The sequence below is a fragment of the Orcinus orca genome, chromosome 3 (genome assembly GCF_937001465.1).
Source record: "Orcinus orca chromosome 3, mOrcOrc1.1, whole genome shotgun sequence".
NCBI classification, from domain to species: Eukaryota; Metazoa; Chordata; class Mammalia; order Artiodactyla; family Delphinidae; genus Orcinus; species Orcinus orca.
Genome location: NC_064561.1, coordinates 173588174 through 173606011, shown reverse-complemented (window position 1 = coordinate 173606011; position 17838 = coordinate 173588174). Strand labels below are relative to the sequence as shown.

The following is a 17838-nucleotide window of genomic DNA, read 5'->3' as shown; positions in this document are numbered from 1 at the left end:
ATTAGAAAGCTCTTTGAGTTTTCCAGGTGAGTTACAATGATAGCTTGGCCTAGGATGCCAGTGAAAGGGAAAGAGTTGGATAGATCCCACCAATATTTAGGAGACAAAATTGGCATGACTTAGTGATGGAGCAGACTTGAGAGTTGAAGAAAAGAAAGGTGTTAAAGACAAAGAGTTTTCTGTTGCCAAGTTTCATGGACGATCGTGGGACTTCCTGGGAGAGAGTGACCAGAGCTGAACCAGTTCAGTTTTAGACACTTTGAGTTTAAGGAGCCTACGAAACATCTACAAGAACGTATCAAGCAGGCAGTTGAGTGCACAGATTTCAAGCCAGAGGACAGACGAGACCAGAGATAAAAACTGATGGGGCATAGTACACAGGAGCCTGTGGATGAGTTTGCCAGGGAAGAGGATCTGGGGCAAAGAAACGGGTCTGCCTTGCCCTCCAATATGCCTGGCTCCATAAATGGTGTATGAAGCTCAATAATTATGTTCTGAATACACGAGAAAATAGATGCATGCATGAAAGTCAGGACACTTGCTAGGAACTGCTGACACAGAAATGAAAGCTTCCCTGCCCTCCATGTAACCTTGGCTTGGGTTGATGCAATGAGATTTAAAACAATGGGGAAGATTTGTGAGAAATCAACAAAGGAACAACCTTTTATCTTGCAATAGAAGGGACAATTGAAATAAAGACTTGCCAGGAAGGGCTCCGTTATTTAAATTAAGTCATCCTAATTATAGTATATTACAGTGTTTGTCACCTGAAATTATATTTATTATTAATAATAATACCTTACATGATATTCTACAAACCACTTGCGTACTAATGATCACAGTTCATAGTAAACTTAAAATAGCTCTTAACTACTGTGGTTTTGTGCTCTGCATTTATATCCTACTTCAAGGAATTTTAAAGTTTTACCCTTAGTTGTATTCAAATTTTAACAGGACTTAAAATTTTAAATCATGGATGTTTTCTCAAATCTTATAAGAGACAACACTGTACATTTGTACTTCAAATATATAAAAATATTTTGTGTTTAAAAGCCACAGATCAGAAAAACCATTATTATCAAGAGTAGTGTGCTGAGAATATATATACACTATATGTGTGTGTGTATACACACGTTGGCTATAGCTATTGGCTTCTTGCACCTCTGATAATTACTTCAGCTCCACTGTCCCCAGTTCTCCATCTATAAAGGGCAGGAGACGGTTAATCAGTCGTTCTCCAACTGGGTACACATAGCTGGAGAGGCAGATGCGGAAGAAGCAGCTGGCAGCACCGTGAAAGGGTGAGGCTACAGAGTCCTTCCTGTCCTCTGCTCTTCGCTGTTTTATCTATTGGGGCTACCTGTCATGTTTTACTGGAAAACAAGACTCCTCTTAATTATTATGATGACACAATAATCAGACAAAAAGTTTGAAAGCTACTGCCCTGAATCAGGGTTCTTCTGAAGTTCTGCTACAATAGGTCAGAGATGAGACCTAACTATCTCTATCTTTTAAAACAGCCACAGACAATTTCTCACCAAAAGCTGAAAAAAACGTAAACTTAAGGGATGATCTCTAACATCTCCTATACAACGTTTGTGTTCAATTTCATGTATAGAATAAGAGAAGCATTAATGTTCCATAGGAGGGAAGACTAGACAGAAGCAGAAGCAGCAAGGGCTCCAGTCATGAAAGTCTCTGTTTAACGTCTTGTTTCAGGCACAGAAGCCATCAGAGGATGGCGGACAACATTTTCCTCTTGGATTTCCAGCACTGCAGCCACAAGAAGGAAACGTCCAAGAGATACTCGGCTTAAACTACTCTGAGGTTGGCCAACCCACTTAAAAAAGAACACAAATGAGATTAAAACCTCAGTGTCCTCCTGTGACGTCCTAGAACCGGCCTGGGGACCAACTGAGACAAAGCTTTCCACCACAATGAAAACACTAGAATCACTGTAAATTAACCCACGGAGGCACAGACTGAAGATCTCATTCGCTGATAATCACGCTCTGGGAAAAAAATGCTGCCAAAGGAGAGAGAGCAACAGTCTTGCAAAAACCCTCAAACCCTGGACAAAGTGACTTTTGGCTCAATCCGGTAGAGAGACAGCAAAGAGCACAGAATATAAATACACACACACACACACACACAGTAAACCAGAAACTCTGATATAAAAATTTCCACCACACTAACCAGCAGCTAAGGCATCCTTAGGCCATCGGCTGAACCAGACAATAGTGCATCCTGAAATAAGGGCAGGAAACTTCAAAGCGCGATTTCGAAATCTCTCCCCCACTGGCGAAAAGCAGAGCACAATGTGAAGGTTCTGTCGGACCCGGCTCATGAAGTAATCATACAGGTTCTCATTCGTAGGAGGGCGCCTGGGGCACTCTATTTTCATGACTGATATGAGATCACTATTAATTTCATCAATTTCTTCGCAGGCAAATAGGTTGGAGACCTTCGAGAAAAGTGCAGACGTTCAAATTCAATACAGGCATATGAAAACAGATCAAAATATACAGCTCACTATGTATAATCTCTTGCCTTCATTTGTGTCCTTAAACTCACCTTTCATGTATAGAATAAGAGAAGCATTAATGTTCCATAGGATGGAAGATGAGACAGAATTTTAAACCGTGTTTTAAAATACACAAATGATTCTATTACTAACTGGAAAGTCATAGCCCGTTAAGGGGGTAAATGGACATATCAAAAATCCAACCAGCTTTCCTTGCAACCTTCTTCTTCCGTTTTTCCATTTCTCTCTTGGAACTTTCAGTAACGTTTTCAATGCATAGCTCCACGTTTTGATTGGGATTTTTGTTCTTCGAAAACCCAACAGAAAAACCCATTCTTCCTACCGACCACCTAATCCCAATAATAGCACTTATTCAGTACTTTAACAGAAGGAAATACACAGAGCTCTAACACTGGAGGGAATCTGAAGAGGCAAAACACATCAAGAATAAATGAGCTCCTACCTCACCCGATGATAAAACATTATTCATATATTCCAAAAACGACTCATCTTTAATCTCATTGTCCGTGAAAATAAAAGTGATTCCTTTGCCTCGCTGACCAGCTGTTCTATACAAAATCTTCAGGTCTTCCATCAGATTTGATGTGTTGTAGGACCTAAAGAAATATTGTCATTGTGTCATCAGCTAAAATATGTTAATGGGAAGGAAAGACCCTTATAACAATGCTTTATGCCATTTGGTTAACAAAAAATGCTGATATTGTGCCATCAGACAGGTATTTTATTGTATGTAAATATTACCTGTTCATTATATTTACTTGCAGAAATTAAAATAATTTTTAAGACTCCACATTTTATAAAACATTATATTTTACACACAAAAAACATCTAGAGTGAAAAATCAACCTAAAGCAAAAGTATAATTTTTAACCACACCATAATGCCATCAGAATGTCTATACATGTTTCATTTTGAAAATATTTGTTGGTAAAGGTAAGGGAGCGCTTCCCTGGTGGCGCAGTGGTTGAGAGTCTGCCTGCCGATGCAGGGGACATGGGTTCGTGCCCCGGTCCAGGAAGATCTCACATGCTGCGGAGCGGCTGGGCCCATGAGCCATGGCCGCTGAGCCTGCGCGTCCAGAGCCTGTGCTCCACAACGGGAGAGGCCACAACAGTGAGAGGCCCGCATACCACAAAAAAAAAAAAAAAAAAAAAAAGGTAAGGGAAATGTCAAATTCTAATATTTACTAAGCACCCATCTGCAATTGATATTTTAGAAGATACCTCATAAATTGAACTAATCTAAACTAAAGCATTTCAAGCCGTCATTATATGGGGTGAGGGCGATGCCCCACTGTAAACTGCACCCTCCTCATTCCCAACACAACTATTTTCATTGCATCTTTGGACGTCACATGAAAGAGTTTTCTGAGCAATCAGTGCACTATAGTAGAATCGATGGAAACATTAAATATCCCACTCTAAATCTCTCACATCCAAAGCAATCACTTAGTGGAAGTCAACTTGCAATCATGAAATGTTAGACAATATAGAGTAGCCAATTACTGCCAAAAGTAAAAATTAAAATATTCCAGTCCTGGAGACTCAGACTCACTAAATTATTATTTGAATTCTGTGTCATTAAATAAACTCAGAGTTCAGAGCACAAGAGCAAATGGCCTTCTGATTTTTAAAAAGCTACCAAATATTTAACTTCTATACTCTGCTTTTTGAACGTTTAAAACCTAAACCCTAGAACCAGAAATACCACTACCATGCATCAATATTTCAAGAAGACTGCTAGAAAAGTGAGATCTGAGATACCAGAAAAAATGTTCAAAGACACAGTCCCGTAAAAGAGAGAGAGAAAGAATAAAGAGAGAAAGGGAGGGAAGGAGGAAGGAAAGAAGGAAGGAAGGAAGGAAGAGGGGTGGGGAAGGAGGGAGAGGACAAAGGAAAATAGCTCGCCCCAGCTTCTTGTGATATGGGGAAAACTTTCAGTCCAGTCCCCTGGATCTCAAGGACCCCCCTGCCTCAAATAATATGACCTGAGTCATCTAACAAATGGCTGCGCTTCCCAAAGGAGAGGCCCTTGCTTCCTGAGCCTTGGTCATGTGGCTATGCAAAGGCTAAGGCAGTAGGATCGTCTCTGGAAGGTTATGAGAATCCAGAGAAGGCCCTGACCCTCCTTTTCATCAGTACTGGAGCAGTCCCAATATGACCTGCAGAGGAACCAATTTATCACAAAGAGAGGACTCGTAAGGTGTTTTTTCTGAGGCAGCACGGCGTAGTTAAAGTCATGGCAGACCAGAAACCAGAAATCTTGTGGTTAATTCCCAGGTTTATCCGGGACTTCAGGCAAATCATAGCCTCTCTGAACCTCAGCTGTGATATGTCCTGCTAACCCACAAAGCCACAAAGTTCTTTTGAAGATCAAATTAGCCTGCGCAAGTAAAAGCGCTTTGAAACGATAAGGTTTTATACAAAATGTTAGGAACAAAAATCTCAGAGTTCAATCCCCTTCCTGTACAGGTTACCTTTTATCTAACATTGCTTCTATCCACAAACTAGAAGAATTATACACAAGGCAACTAAGATTATTTCTCTCTGTTTCAGTACTTGAAAGACACAGTAACGTTTTAGATTGATTCTCCAAGCAGAATCCAGTCATTTAGACCAAATAAAATGTGTAACAACAACAACTTGAGTATTCGGATCTCCAAACCCAATGTTTAATCATTTCCAACCTTTGTCCCAGCAGGGGGCTATGGCCCTCCATCAGTGAGATAGATCAGTAGCATGTTTTGCCTACAGCTCCAAGCCAACGCTTCGTCAATGCCCGACAGGCAAGACTCTCACACCTAGAAATTAACTTCTAATACTATTCAGCCCAAATAAACTTCCCAAACTGGCCTCTTGCTTCTAGCCTTATCTCGGTTGATCCTTAAGTTCTGTTTAGCCTCTCTACATGTTCCTTTTCCACTTCCTAATTCTCCCCGCACTGCACACACATGGCCGAGGACAACCCTTCTGGGATTCCCTACCCTGATGAGTAGCAGCGCCAACTATCCAGTTTCCCAAGCCAAAACCAGGATGTACCAAGTCCAAAAGCTCCAGCTTCCTAAGGATATCTTGAATCTTCCCTCTTTTCTCCTCTTTCACTTCCACCCCTCGGGACACCACCATCTGTTGCTGAGATCCCTGAGACAGGCTTATAACCCTTCCAGCTTAGCTCCTTCTTCCACCTTCTCCACATGCAGATGTGACATGCCTCCCCTAGGGGTGACACATTAATGGTTTCCCACTGCTCTAGGATGAAGTCCAAATTCCTTATGATACCTTCAAAGACCTCCATTTCTCTTCCTTTCCCACTTCCCACCTTATGCTATATACCAGCCATATTTAACTGCTTCCAGGCCCTCAAATGTAACTTCACATGTGCTGATCCTTTTGCCTGGAACATTCTTTACTGTGTCTCTTCTCTGAGATAATTCTTACTCATATTCATGTCTCAGCTGAAACATCTCTTTCTCCAGGAAGCCTTTTCTGACCATCCCTTAGACAAGATCAGGAGTCCTTCCCTCATGTTTCAACAGACTCTGGTCTGGTCTGCATTTATTTCCTTATCAGAGAGAGCACCTACGTATCACATCTTATTGAGTGAGTTGCTCAACTGTCCCCATTGAACTGCTGTAAATTCCATGATGACACAGGCCAGGTTTATCTTGCTTACCGTGTATCTCAGCACTGAGCCAGTGCCTGACACACAGTTGGTGTTCAATGAATATTTTTAAATGTATGAATGAGTAAACCAGCATAAACTTTTCATCTGTTTTTCCAGTTTAATAACATTCTTGAAACCTGAATTAACATTTAGTAGGGACAAATTTCTTTTGAAATGCACTAAAAGGAATATACACAATACTCATATCAAGCATAACATGAAAACAGAGAGGCATCTGTTCACTGAAATGAGAGGCTAAAGTGTTTCAAAAGTAAATCATTCATGTGAAATTTTCATGGTCTATGACAGAGGTTGAAAAGGGAGGATAATAAGTCAATATTCAAGAAGAAAAACGATTATGATTCCCTTATGTATAAGAAAAACGCATTCTTAACCCCAAGTGGCTTCTGAGAACCATTTATCAAAATCCATTTCAGGTTAATTAAAGCGAAAGCGTGTTACCTTGTCAGAGTGATCTGGAAGGAAGTGTAGCCAGCAATGAATGAAGCCAACCTGGTCAGGCTCTGCTTTCCTGATCCACCCACCCCGACCAAGAGGGCATTTCCCCGGGGAGTACGAATGACACGTGAGATCTAGAATATGAAACAGAAAAAGCATGTATCATTTAATGTGCAAATATTTCACTTTTTTCCTATTTATTCAACACAGGCATACCTAGGAGATATTGCAGGTTCAGTTCCATACCACCATAATAAAACAAATATTGCAATAAAGCAAGTTTTTGGTTTCCCGGTACACATAAAGTTATGTTTATACTATCTATTAATTTTGCAATAGCATTATGTCTAAAAAAACAATGTACATACTTAATTGAAAAATACTTTATTGCTAAAAAAATGCTACCCATCATCTGAGCCTTCAGTGAGTGATAATCTTTTTGGTGGTAGAGGGTTTGAAGTATTGTGAGAATTACCAAAACATGACACAGCGAAACGAAGTGAGCAAAAGTTGGAAAAATGGCACCAATAGACTTGCTTGACACAGGGTAGCCACAAACCTTCAATTTGTAAAAAATTGCATATTTGCTAAGTGCATTAAAGCAAAGGGCAAGAAAATACAGTATGCCTGTATAAGCATTTTAGAAGCTGTACATGTCTTAGGATCAGAATAGAAAGATATACTGGTTGGACTAATGAAGGCATTTCTGAAATATAACAGTGTTTAAGAAGTATTGGACAGGGTGGGGAGCGGGGCATGTGCCTTTAGGAAACTAGGATAGGAGGAGACCAGTAGAGAAAAGTCATCAGACAGCCCAGACTGTGGCTTGTTCTGGGTTTTCAAGGAGAGAAATAAAGGGCACTTTGAGGTTTCCTTTTAGTTTGCCAATCTACTTCAGTAGGATAGGAAAAAGAACAGAAATTTCAAAACAATGTGTATCCTTGGAACACAGAACACAAGGTTAATTAGAGTATCCTCCACATTTGAAAACTAACATAGTTTAAATAGAAGGCAAGAAAATTTCCAAAATATGGCATAGATGATGGAATTTAAAAAGAAGAAAATAAGCATAAACACTCTTCTTATTATTTGGCAAAGATAGTGATACCTAAGTTATCTACTAAGTGATTATGGGTAGACCAGAAGTCCACTCTATGCCAGTCAGTAGCCCCAGACCATTCCAGGTCATATTTGTGGTAAAAGTCCATGATTCTTTGGCTTTATTTGTATTTGATAAACTACTTTCACCATCAGGTCTCCAACCCCACCTAAAGGGGATTCGCTGTAGAATTCTCTTGGATGCATTTTTCACCTTATGTGATGACTGTCTTTCCCTCCTAACTGCAGTTTGAGCCTGCAGTTTTGCTGTAATGCCAGCTTTTCTCTAAACTAATGATAGAAAGCTATCTGGGGGCTGAGAAAGGATCACTTCTCTGGTGCTGGCAGAAGCCTTCTGGCACAACCTCGGCTCTGCATTCTGACAAGGTTTTGTTAAACATCCTTTTTCAGGATTCCCTCCACTGGCGGGGGCTATACCCTATTCGTATTGGGACTACCACTGCTTTGGGATTATATCCCCCAATTTAGTGTGAGCCCTTGGAAATGGAGACCATTTTTTTGTTGTGGACCTAAGAACCTGGTCCACCAATCCCGGTGAGATTAGTAAGTGATATGCTCTGCTCTTCCAGCCTCCTACTCATCCTCTCCATGTGATACTCTCCTAAGTTGCTATAGGCAGGGAAGGAGTGGTACTGGCAAGAATTCTTAGGATTTTGCCAGCGTCTATTCCTACTCTTTCCCTGGTGTTACTTCAAGAGGCATAGATAGATAAAACAGGTAAGAAGCTACTGCAGGCCATCCTAGAATCGTCTGTGTTGTTTCTTGGTTAACTTTTTCAAAATATATAACTTTTTTCATAAACCATTTCCTTTAGTTGATGCTGGTGAATATATTAGGGTTTTAAATAATTGTTGTTAATCAAGTATAAGGAACTTTCATCCCAACACCTTTTCCTGCAACTGGGCTTAGGTGTTAAACTAAAGTTTTCCATTCCCAGTTTCTAGCACATGAGAAGTTCTTAAAACATATTTGACAAATGATCATATATAAACAAATAGAAGACTTTAAAAGCAGACTCAAAAAACTCATAATCTAGTTAAAAACAGAAACTATAAAACACAGTCAAGTGAGAACTTCAAATGGGACTATCCTGTCCTATTATCTATAGATTGTAACATACGGATACTCATTTTTTAATTTCTTTAGCAAATATTTTAAAACTTAATAATGCCCATCCTGCCTTACAGGTGCTCACATCCTGAGAGACCTATTAATAGAAACATGCAATAATGCCCCATGGTGAATGCTGGGGTGGATAGGAATGATGGCAACTGGAAAGAATGCAAAGGAAACAACACTGCTTGTGAAGGCGAGTCTTAGGTGTGGAGCTGGAATTTGATCTAGATCTTGAACGATAACTAGAAGTTTATGATGCAAAGAAAATGGCACACTGGGAGGAAGTGAGCTAAATTTTAAGAAGAGGGAATGGGATGCACAAAGTCTCAGAATCAGCAAAAGGCCTGAGGTGTCCTCATAGGGATGGGAACTTCAGTACCAGGTATGGAAATATCAGGAAATAAGGTGCAAAGCGTTGTTTAGGGCCATATTGGGGACTTGGTTAAATTCTAAACCTATTTATCAAGCATCACAAGTGTGCCTGTCTCAGCAATACTCCATCCTGTGAATATGAAGGGGAATAAAGTGGATGCCTGCCCTCACAGAGCTTACAGTCTGGCAGAAAAGACAAATACAAACAGATAAATTCTATACAACACAACACCTGCTGGGAATGCAGCATTGATGAGGTGCTCTGGAATCAGGATGTGTTTAAGCACAAGCAGTTGATTTTTCTGGATTACACCCTAAGCAGAGCACCACGCACAAGGGGTAGAGTGGTAGGCAAGGAATAGATCATGAAAAACAATACACACCATGATTTGAACTTTAACCAAAGAGGCAAAAGAGATATCGCAGAGATATTCTTGGTTTTAAAAGAAAGTTGTTATTTTGATTAAGAAAGGAACTAAGAAACACACTTGGTTTCAGATCACATCCTGTTTTGCTGCAGTTTTCATCTTCAATCCTGTCTCTTGGCTTCTATCATGTCTTATAACTAGGTCACATATTTCAAGGCTCACACCCACATGACAGAGTTTGGATGTAACTGTACACAGAAAGCAAGAGTATAGAAGAGAGGGTTGGCCTAGAAAACAGTGAGGAATGTAGCATTTTAGCTCAGAAACTCCAATCATGGATTCTTTGGCCAATCCCAGAGCAGGCACACTAGAGGCTGAGAGTGAGGGAAAACACAGTCAAGGACCTGTACTGAGGCACACATGCCTTTAATGTCATACCCAAAGTGAAGAAATGCATAATCTGTGCTGCAAAACCCAGAAAAAAAAACATTTCTAACGAACATCCTCAAGCACAAGACTAACATAAATAACCTCATTTCAATTTAAGCTGTTATGGAATCCCAAGCCAATCAGATTTTGTCTCCATAGACACTAGTCATGAAGTTGCCTTTGATATTATTTATTTAGAAAATGTTATTCTTTTTGTCTTCTTCCTTTTAATCATTAAATATGATAGTATCTCCATTCTTCCTTTTGACTTTTAGTCAACTATAAATTAGGAGCTAATTTCAAAATGTTATTTATATTTGGCTTTGGAAGAACATTTGCACTCATAATTCAGTAGATATCTCAGATTCTGAGAATTCAGTTTCCAAGCTAAGTGTCCTCATGCTGGGGACATCCAACCTCAGAACACACTCTCTGTTTTCCTCCTTCTCCCTGACTTAGTCTGGCCTCCTCAATTTTCAGAGGGAGAGTTGACTAAGTAACCTCTAAAACCCTCTCCAGTTCTAAGGTTTTGTAATTATTAGAGGTGACAACTTGTGAGTATGAGGTTGTTCCTCATGGTTAAGCCTAAGTAATGGGAGACAGCCTCAAATTGTCTTCGTTCTAATTAAAAGGATGTAGTCTGAAAACATAATTGACATCAATAAAGTGAGAATATCAACGACGAACTTTAAATGGCATTATCTCCCACCATCAATAAATTAGATCATGTAAGTTATCAAGTAAATAATATATTTTACTTCTAACTTTTGAGGGGCAATCATTACTGTGATTGGAAATTGTAATGACTCATATGACAAAGTAGAAAGGCAACTGTACTTTCCTGGTGGATTTCATTGTAACAGAATTTTCATCCCAACTCAAAATCAACTGTTTATGCACTATTTTTAATTATTATTTCTAATTGTGGTAAAATACACACAACATAAAGTTTACCATCTTAACCATTTTTAAGAGTATAGTCCAGTGGCATTAAGTACATCCATATTGTTGTGCAGCCATCACCACCATCCATCTCCAGGACTCTTCATCTTGCAAAAATAAAACTGTACCATTAAACGTTCCTCATTCACCTCCCCTCAGCCCCCAGCAACCACCATTCTTTCTGTCTCTATGAACTGACTACTCTAGGGACCTCATATAAGTGGAATCATACAGTATTTGTGGGTTTGTGACTGGTTTATTTCACTTAGCATAATGTCCTCAAAACTAATGTACTATTTTTTATAGTTATCCTTTGCATTATGCAAAATATAAGCAGACTTTGTGCGTGTGCTTTGAACTCAGATGCCAACCACATTCATTCTATGTAGTGAAAACACTGAGCTGGAAACAGTATAGCCACAGTGAATAAAATTATCATATCACACATTTGAAGTACACCTGCTCTGATTTTAAACCTATAGGTGTGACATGTTGCATTCAGTTCGGAAATTAAATTGGAATAGAGCATTGGGTTTATTTTTAAACTGAATTTTCTCCTAGAAGAAGAAAATGAAAGAGGAGGGAAAAAATTCTGGTGTAAAGGCAAGGGTCTGTCATTTTGTGGGTGCTACCGGGCGTGGCCGCTGACCTTGACTAAGTGGACCATCGCATCTGCAAAGAACACCAAATCCATGCCAGCGCCACGGATGCTCTCATTATAGAGCTGCAGGAACATATTCAAACGATCCTTCAGCTGATCAAAAGACTCAACTGGCTCATAAATTTTGGGCATCTCAGTATCAGCCTCCTCAGATGTTTCACCTGGGGTTGGGGAAGAAAAATCAATTAAGTTTCTTCAAATCACTGGACTTTACCACTTCCTTCAACCTAAATTAATACACTCATAGCTCTACAATTTAGCACTGAATAATACTGATTTTTATCCAAATGTCAGAGTATGTATTTTTAGAAAAGAAAAGAAAGCACACAGTAGTCAAAGCATTAGAATGTTTGTGATCATATGCAGTCTTAATTCTTAAATGTATAGAAAAGGTCAATTTCAAATAATGTCATATACATTGAATTTAATTTGAACCCATAATAGACCATTGGCATGTCAAGGATCTTCCCAGAGATATTTGCTAATGAAGATTGAAAAAGTAGGGATTTAATGTCAAAATCAGCAAGAGAAATCAAAAATTAAATTATTTTTAATAAGAATAAAAAGAAAAAGGTCACTGCATTTGCTTAGGAAAATTTTATGAGTCAGAAATTTTAAGTTAGTGGTGAGAATAGAAGTGAATTTGGGGGAATGGAGGTGAAGGGTAGAGATAAAATAGAAACAATGATTTCCTAAATAAATAAACATTGAGTTATCTCACTGGGAAAAGTATTAAAATCACTAAACTTTTTTTAAAAATTAGAAACACATAACATACCAGCTTAATACTTTTCCAACTTTGACTATAAAGCATAATGCCAAAGAAAAAGCTAAATTGGGCATAGGTAAATTCACTATCAGTTAACATCAGTTGAATATACTGATACAGTAACAACCCAGAAATTCACTGGGTACTAGAAGAGTGAGTGGATCTTCCAAATCTAATAGTACATAATTACTTTCAATTGACCCTGTCCTAATATAAAGTATTTTAACCTTTTTATGACAAAGCAAGGAAATTGATTTAACATAATTATTAGGATTGGTCCATTTGCAAAGCTCCCACTAACTGAATTTCAATAGTCACTTCCTTATTTCATAGATGTTCATTTCAAGCTTTGACAAAGTGCTTTGAAGTCACTGAAAGGTTCTGTGCTTCCCTCTAGACTCATTCACCCCATCCCCAACCAAACTCCCCACCTCCAGCCCCCGCCCCACAATGCTGCAGTTGCGCTTTGCTCCTAGAAAACCGTAATCTAGTTACTTATCCTTCTGAACTAGAGGAAATAAAATACATAAATTCTAATTACCTTGTAAATTCTCTTACCTTTGCATGATTTTTGGATGTGGGGGGCCTGATTGAAAATAAACTGTATCAGCTTCTTTTTGTGGAAGGATCAGTCCAACTGCATAGCCAGCAATAAACCTCCCTTTGCAATTGTCACTCAGAAACTTAACAGATCACATACATCCTTATCTAATCTAGTAAGGGGCTGCCTGGTCATTTTCAATCATTTAGAAGATATAAATAGCATGTGTTTAAACATGCCTCTTTGAATATGAAAATTAACTTAAAATTCCTCCTCAGTATTAGAAGAGGTTTCTAAATGAAAGAAAAATATTCTACTTAAGCTCAGTTATTTCTGAAGGAAAAAAATAATTGGAGCCCCACCTCTTTTCATAAGTAATATATCTCAATTTTTTATGGAACCATAACCACAAAATCTTCCCTCAACATCACCCACCTCTTTCTAATTGTATTCAACAGCCCTCTCAGAGGATGTGAGGTTTTTCTTGTTATTTTCAGCACCTGGAATACTCGAGTAATAATTATCATAGTTTTGCTATGTTTCATCTGGCAGTGAGTACAAGCCACGGACTGCCCAAGCCATCCACAGATAACATTTCATTTATTCCCCACAGTGCCCCATGACTCATATATTAATATTTCTATTTTTATAAATGAGGAGAATGAGGTTCAAGAAAGTTCAGAGACTTGCCCAGGTAATGTGTGGGAGATCCCTTCCTTAAATCTACCTCTATGTGACAGCTGTAAGTCTTTAGCACTGTCTTCTGCCATAGTATGCCTCCCAAATCTACCTTAATATCCAAGACTGATGTGCATTAAAATGATTAATCTTTGAACTCCATCAGTATGCATTTATCTACTCATTCTGTATTTATTGAGCACCTAATATGTCCCAGGCTTGTCTCAGTAAAGTTTACTAAACAGAAATTCAACATCCCTGAACTGAACTTGTCTTCAGATATCACTTTTGGGAATTTCAAATTCTGCTTCAATAGTTTACCTGTAGCTTCAGGTGCATCCCTCAAGAAATCCACAAAATAAGTGTCAATTCCGCAATTCACCAAGAGTTTTTTCTCTTCACCAAACTCCTCCTCCACCAAGTTTACTAAAGTCATATCAAACCAGGTCACATCATCAGACACCGTGAAACGATCGGCTATAACACGTTTACACTCATGCTTCCACAGCCTTAACAGTTCCTGTCAAAAGCATCATTAAAATGTGTTATTAATTCCCATTAACCCGGAGTTGGGAATTCAAGTGGACGATATCACAGAGCAGCATCCTTCCTGATTTAAGATACTACATTTTAAAAAGTTAAGATTAACACTACTGGTTTCCTTTTAATGTGAACAACAGCTTTGGGAGCACATCAGAAACAAAATCCTAGACTAAGGGTTTTCATTTGGTGTGTTATGACCAAAAAAGGACATTTTGGGGTTGTCAAAATGACGTGGGAGATGTTACTGCCATTTGTACAGGGGATACAAGGATATAAAACATGCTTTGCACAGTCTTAGTATACAACAAATTGTTCATGAATATAACTGTCCTATTAAAAATAAATAAAATAAGTTAAAATGTACTTAACTTCATTTCAAATTGGTCTCATTCAAGTATAGTAAATAGAGAGTAGTGTATATTCCTTTTCAGCCTTTAAATTAAAACAAAAACATTCCTAGACAAAATACTAAATCACTCTGAATAACCAACAAACTAATACTCTACATAAAAGTCTTATGTTTGTGATCAATTAGTCTGTTTGGATAAGACACCTACATTCATGTGGCCAGAGCATAATATAAAAAGTTGCATATAGGGCTTCCCTGGTGGCGCAGTGATTGAGAGTCCGCCTGCCGATGCAGGGGACACGGGTTCGTGACCCAGTCCGGGAAGATCCCACATGCCGCGGAGCGGCTGGGCCCATGAGCCATGGCCACTGACCCTGCGCATCCGGAGCCTGTGCTCCGCAACAGGAGAGGCCACAGCAGTGAGAGGCCCACATACCGCAAAAAAAAAAAAAAATGTTGCATATAAACAACTCTCATGTATGCAACTGAGATCATGACAAAGATATATTTACTTAACACAGTGTGAAGGAAATTTATGGCAAAAATCTGGATTATCTGCATAAAGCAATCACCTAGTCTAGATAATCCAGGACCCAAAATTAACTGGAAGTTGAGAGAATTAATTGCTCAATATACCTGTTCCTATAGCAAGCATAACAAATGTTTGTCTAAGCTAATTATTTAATACGAAACACTGGTGGAAATTTCTTACCTTGGTAACGTTTTGCAAGTTAGAAGGCTTTTAAGCCATTATATTACTAATGATCAAATGTTCTTTGGTGGCCAGAAAATAAAATTTTAGTAAAATATATTTAATGATTCACTTATGACAAAAGTTCATGACAAACCAATTGCTAGACCAGTTTATGCTGATTTTAAATAAGCACCAAAAAATGGCTACACAAAAAGTAATTTTGGAAGACTGCATTCCACAACACTATTCATTTGTCAATAACTCTGAGGGAAAAAAATCAAGTTAACATGTTCACTGCTGTTAAAATGACTCCCCAATTCTCTGTAACGAGGAGACTGAGTTTTCCCCAAAACGTCCTCTTGCAGTCAGTCAGTGTGGTTACCTACTTTGTGAGCATCTGAGGCAAAGCTGAGTTTTTTTTAATAGTCCACATTGGATGTGTCTAGTGACAGTTTGGTTGATATCTCAACTTTTTCGGTGCGTTTAAGTGGAGAAGTCCCCTAAAACCTATTTGCTTAACTACAACCTTGGTTCCATAAAAGGATGGAAAAACAGGCTGATGTTGCCTTAGCCTTATGCTTTGGCAAAAAAAGGCATACTGCATTTTTACATACTACATACTTTACAATTTTACATATTACATACATACTGCATTTTACGTACTAGAATTCCCTTTTAGTTCGAAGAGCATTCTTATAATGCTAGGAACTCTTTTATTCGAGCGTACGTACAAACGCTCATTTTTCTGTCAAATGAACTTTCTACTCTTCTGTCTCTTTTCAGTTTTACCAATATATGTATTTCTTTTAGTACATCAAGTTATATGGGAAAGAAAGATCATGGATGATTAACAACAAAATGGTTTCATTCTTCAATTTTGAAAGTTTATTTATAAAGATAATTACTTTTTAAAGTTAAAATGTCAGGTTTATGATATGAAGTTTATAATATGAATAATAGGAAGACATATAATAAGATCAACAGGGATTCTTTCCATTATTTAGTATAAGAAAATGATGAAAAAACAAAATCAATTTTTCCTTTTACTCTATTCATTAGAAAATAATTGTATATAATATTTCCTTAAACATAAACCAAATTTATTTGGAATTTTTAAAATTTATGTATTTATTTATGTATTTTTTATTTTTGGCTGCATTGGGTCTTTGTTGCTGTGCGCAGGCTTTCTCTAGTTGGCAGCGAGCGGGGCCTACTCTTTGCTATGGTGCACAGGTTTCTCATTGCGGTGGCTTCTCTTGTTGCGGAGCATGGGCTCTAGGCGCGCGGGGTTCAGTAGTTGCAGCACACAGGCTCAGTAGTTGTGTCTCACGGGCTCTAGAGCGCAGGCTCAGTAGCTGTGGCGCACGGGCTTAGTTGCTCTGCTGCATGTGGGATCTTCCCTGACCAGGGCTCGAACCCGTGTTACCTGCATTGGCAGGCGGATTCTTAACCACTGTGCCACCAGGGAAGTCCTAATTGAAACTTTTAAAGAGAACTATTTTGGCATACTTTTCCCTTATTTATGTTCGTGAAAAGCAGCAAAGAAAAAAATATCCATGCTAAAACATCCCAAAATATTTTCATAATGCCACTAAAAATTGCATTACTAAGAATATTTAGAGTTTATAATAAATAACAAAGTTACTTGTTTTACTCTCTTGTGTATCACTTACATCTGGTTCCTTGATAACCTCTGAAGTAGTGTTCAACATTCCCTGCCAGATCCTAGAAAGATCTCGAAGGTTAAAAATATAATGGAATTTTGCAGGGGTAGGGAGCATTTGAATCTTAGTCATCTGCCACAGTCGGCGTGTCAGGGGAACCAGTTTCGTCACTGAATCTCTCACTTCTTCTGAGAAGCCCCTTTGGGTACAGTAGTATCCTATCCCAATCACACCTGAAAGGGGAAAAAAGTCATAACATTTTGACTGACAGTTCAGATCACCTAAGTGAAAATGAAAAACATTATAATGCAGAGTACAAAAATAATTAAACATTTTAATAGTTAACCACATATTAAAGAAATTTCTATTAATTAATGTTCTTTGGGGTTTTTTTAAACCTACCAAGTAGGTATAGTTACAAGCAAGTTAGCATTCAAATACTGAAAAGTTGACTAAGAAATACTACTGAACACTCTAGCTGAACTGATTCAGTATTATTAAATGGGTAACAATGATGAATATATAAAGGTGCCTTAGAAAAAGATAAGAAAAAGGGAGGTTTCATGAATCCGCTAAGATTTCTCTATTTTTTTTTGTTGCCTTTCCATGCATTATAAAAAATTTTAAGTTACTTTACAGGTAAAATTTTCCAGGCAAAAAAGAATAATTAAAAGCAAAAATAGTCATTCCTTCTAGTCCATTTTACTTCTCCCAAGTTTAGATAATTCCCATGTCATTTGGTTTCCAAACCTTTGCCCACCACTGTGATTGAAGGCAGATGCTGCCATACTCCACTACCCTAGGGCACTAAGAAGACATTCTTAGTCTGCCAGAAATTTATTAGGGTAATCTTAGTTAGTTTTTTCTCAGTTGCTATTTCAGAAATGGTAAATTAGTACCTAACACGAATACATGCATAACTTTAC

General features: G+C 38.2%; 1 protein-coding gene across 1 annotated transcript in view; it reads right to left on the bottom strand.

The window, feature by feature from the left end:
- Nucleotides 1–17838, bottom strand: part of DNAH5 (dynein axonemal heavy chain 5) — a 376240-nt gene that overhangs the window by 74698 nt on the left and 283704 nt on the right. Inside the window, exons 52-57 of the mRNA XM_033436578.2 lie at nucleotides 16922–17145; nucleotides 13984–14182; nucleotides 11663–11835; nucleotides 6671–6801; nucleotides 2988–3141; nucleotides 2197–2464 (exon numbers count right to left, since the gene is read on the bottom strand). Coding sequence (XP_033292469.2) covers nucleotides 2197–2464; nucleotides 2988–3141; nucleotides 6671–6801; nucleotides 11663–11835; nucleotides 13984–14182; nucleotides 16922–17145 — 1149 coding nt within the window. The remainder of the gene's footprint in view (nucleotides 1–2196; nucleotides 2465–2987; nucleotides 3142–6670; nucleotides 6802–11662; nucleotides 11836–13983; nucleotides 14183–16921; nucleotides 17146–17838) is intronic.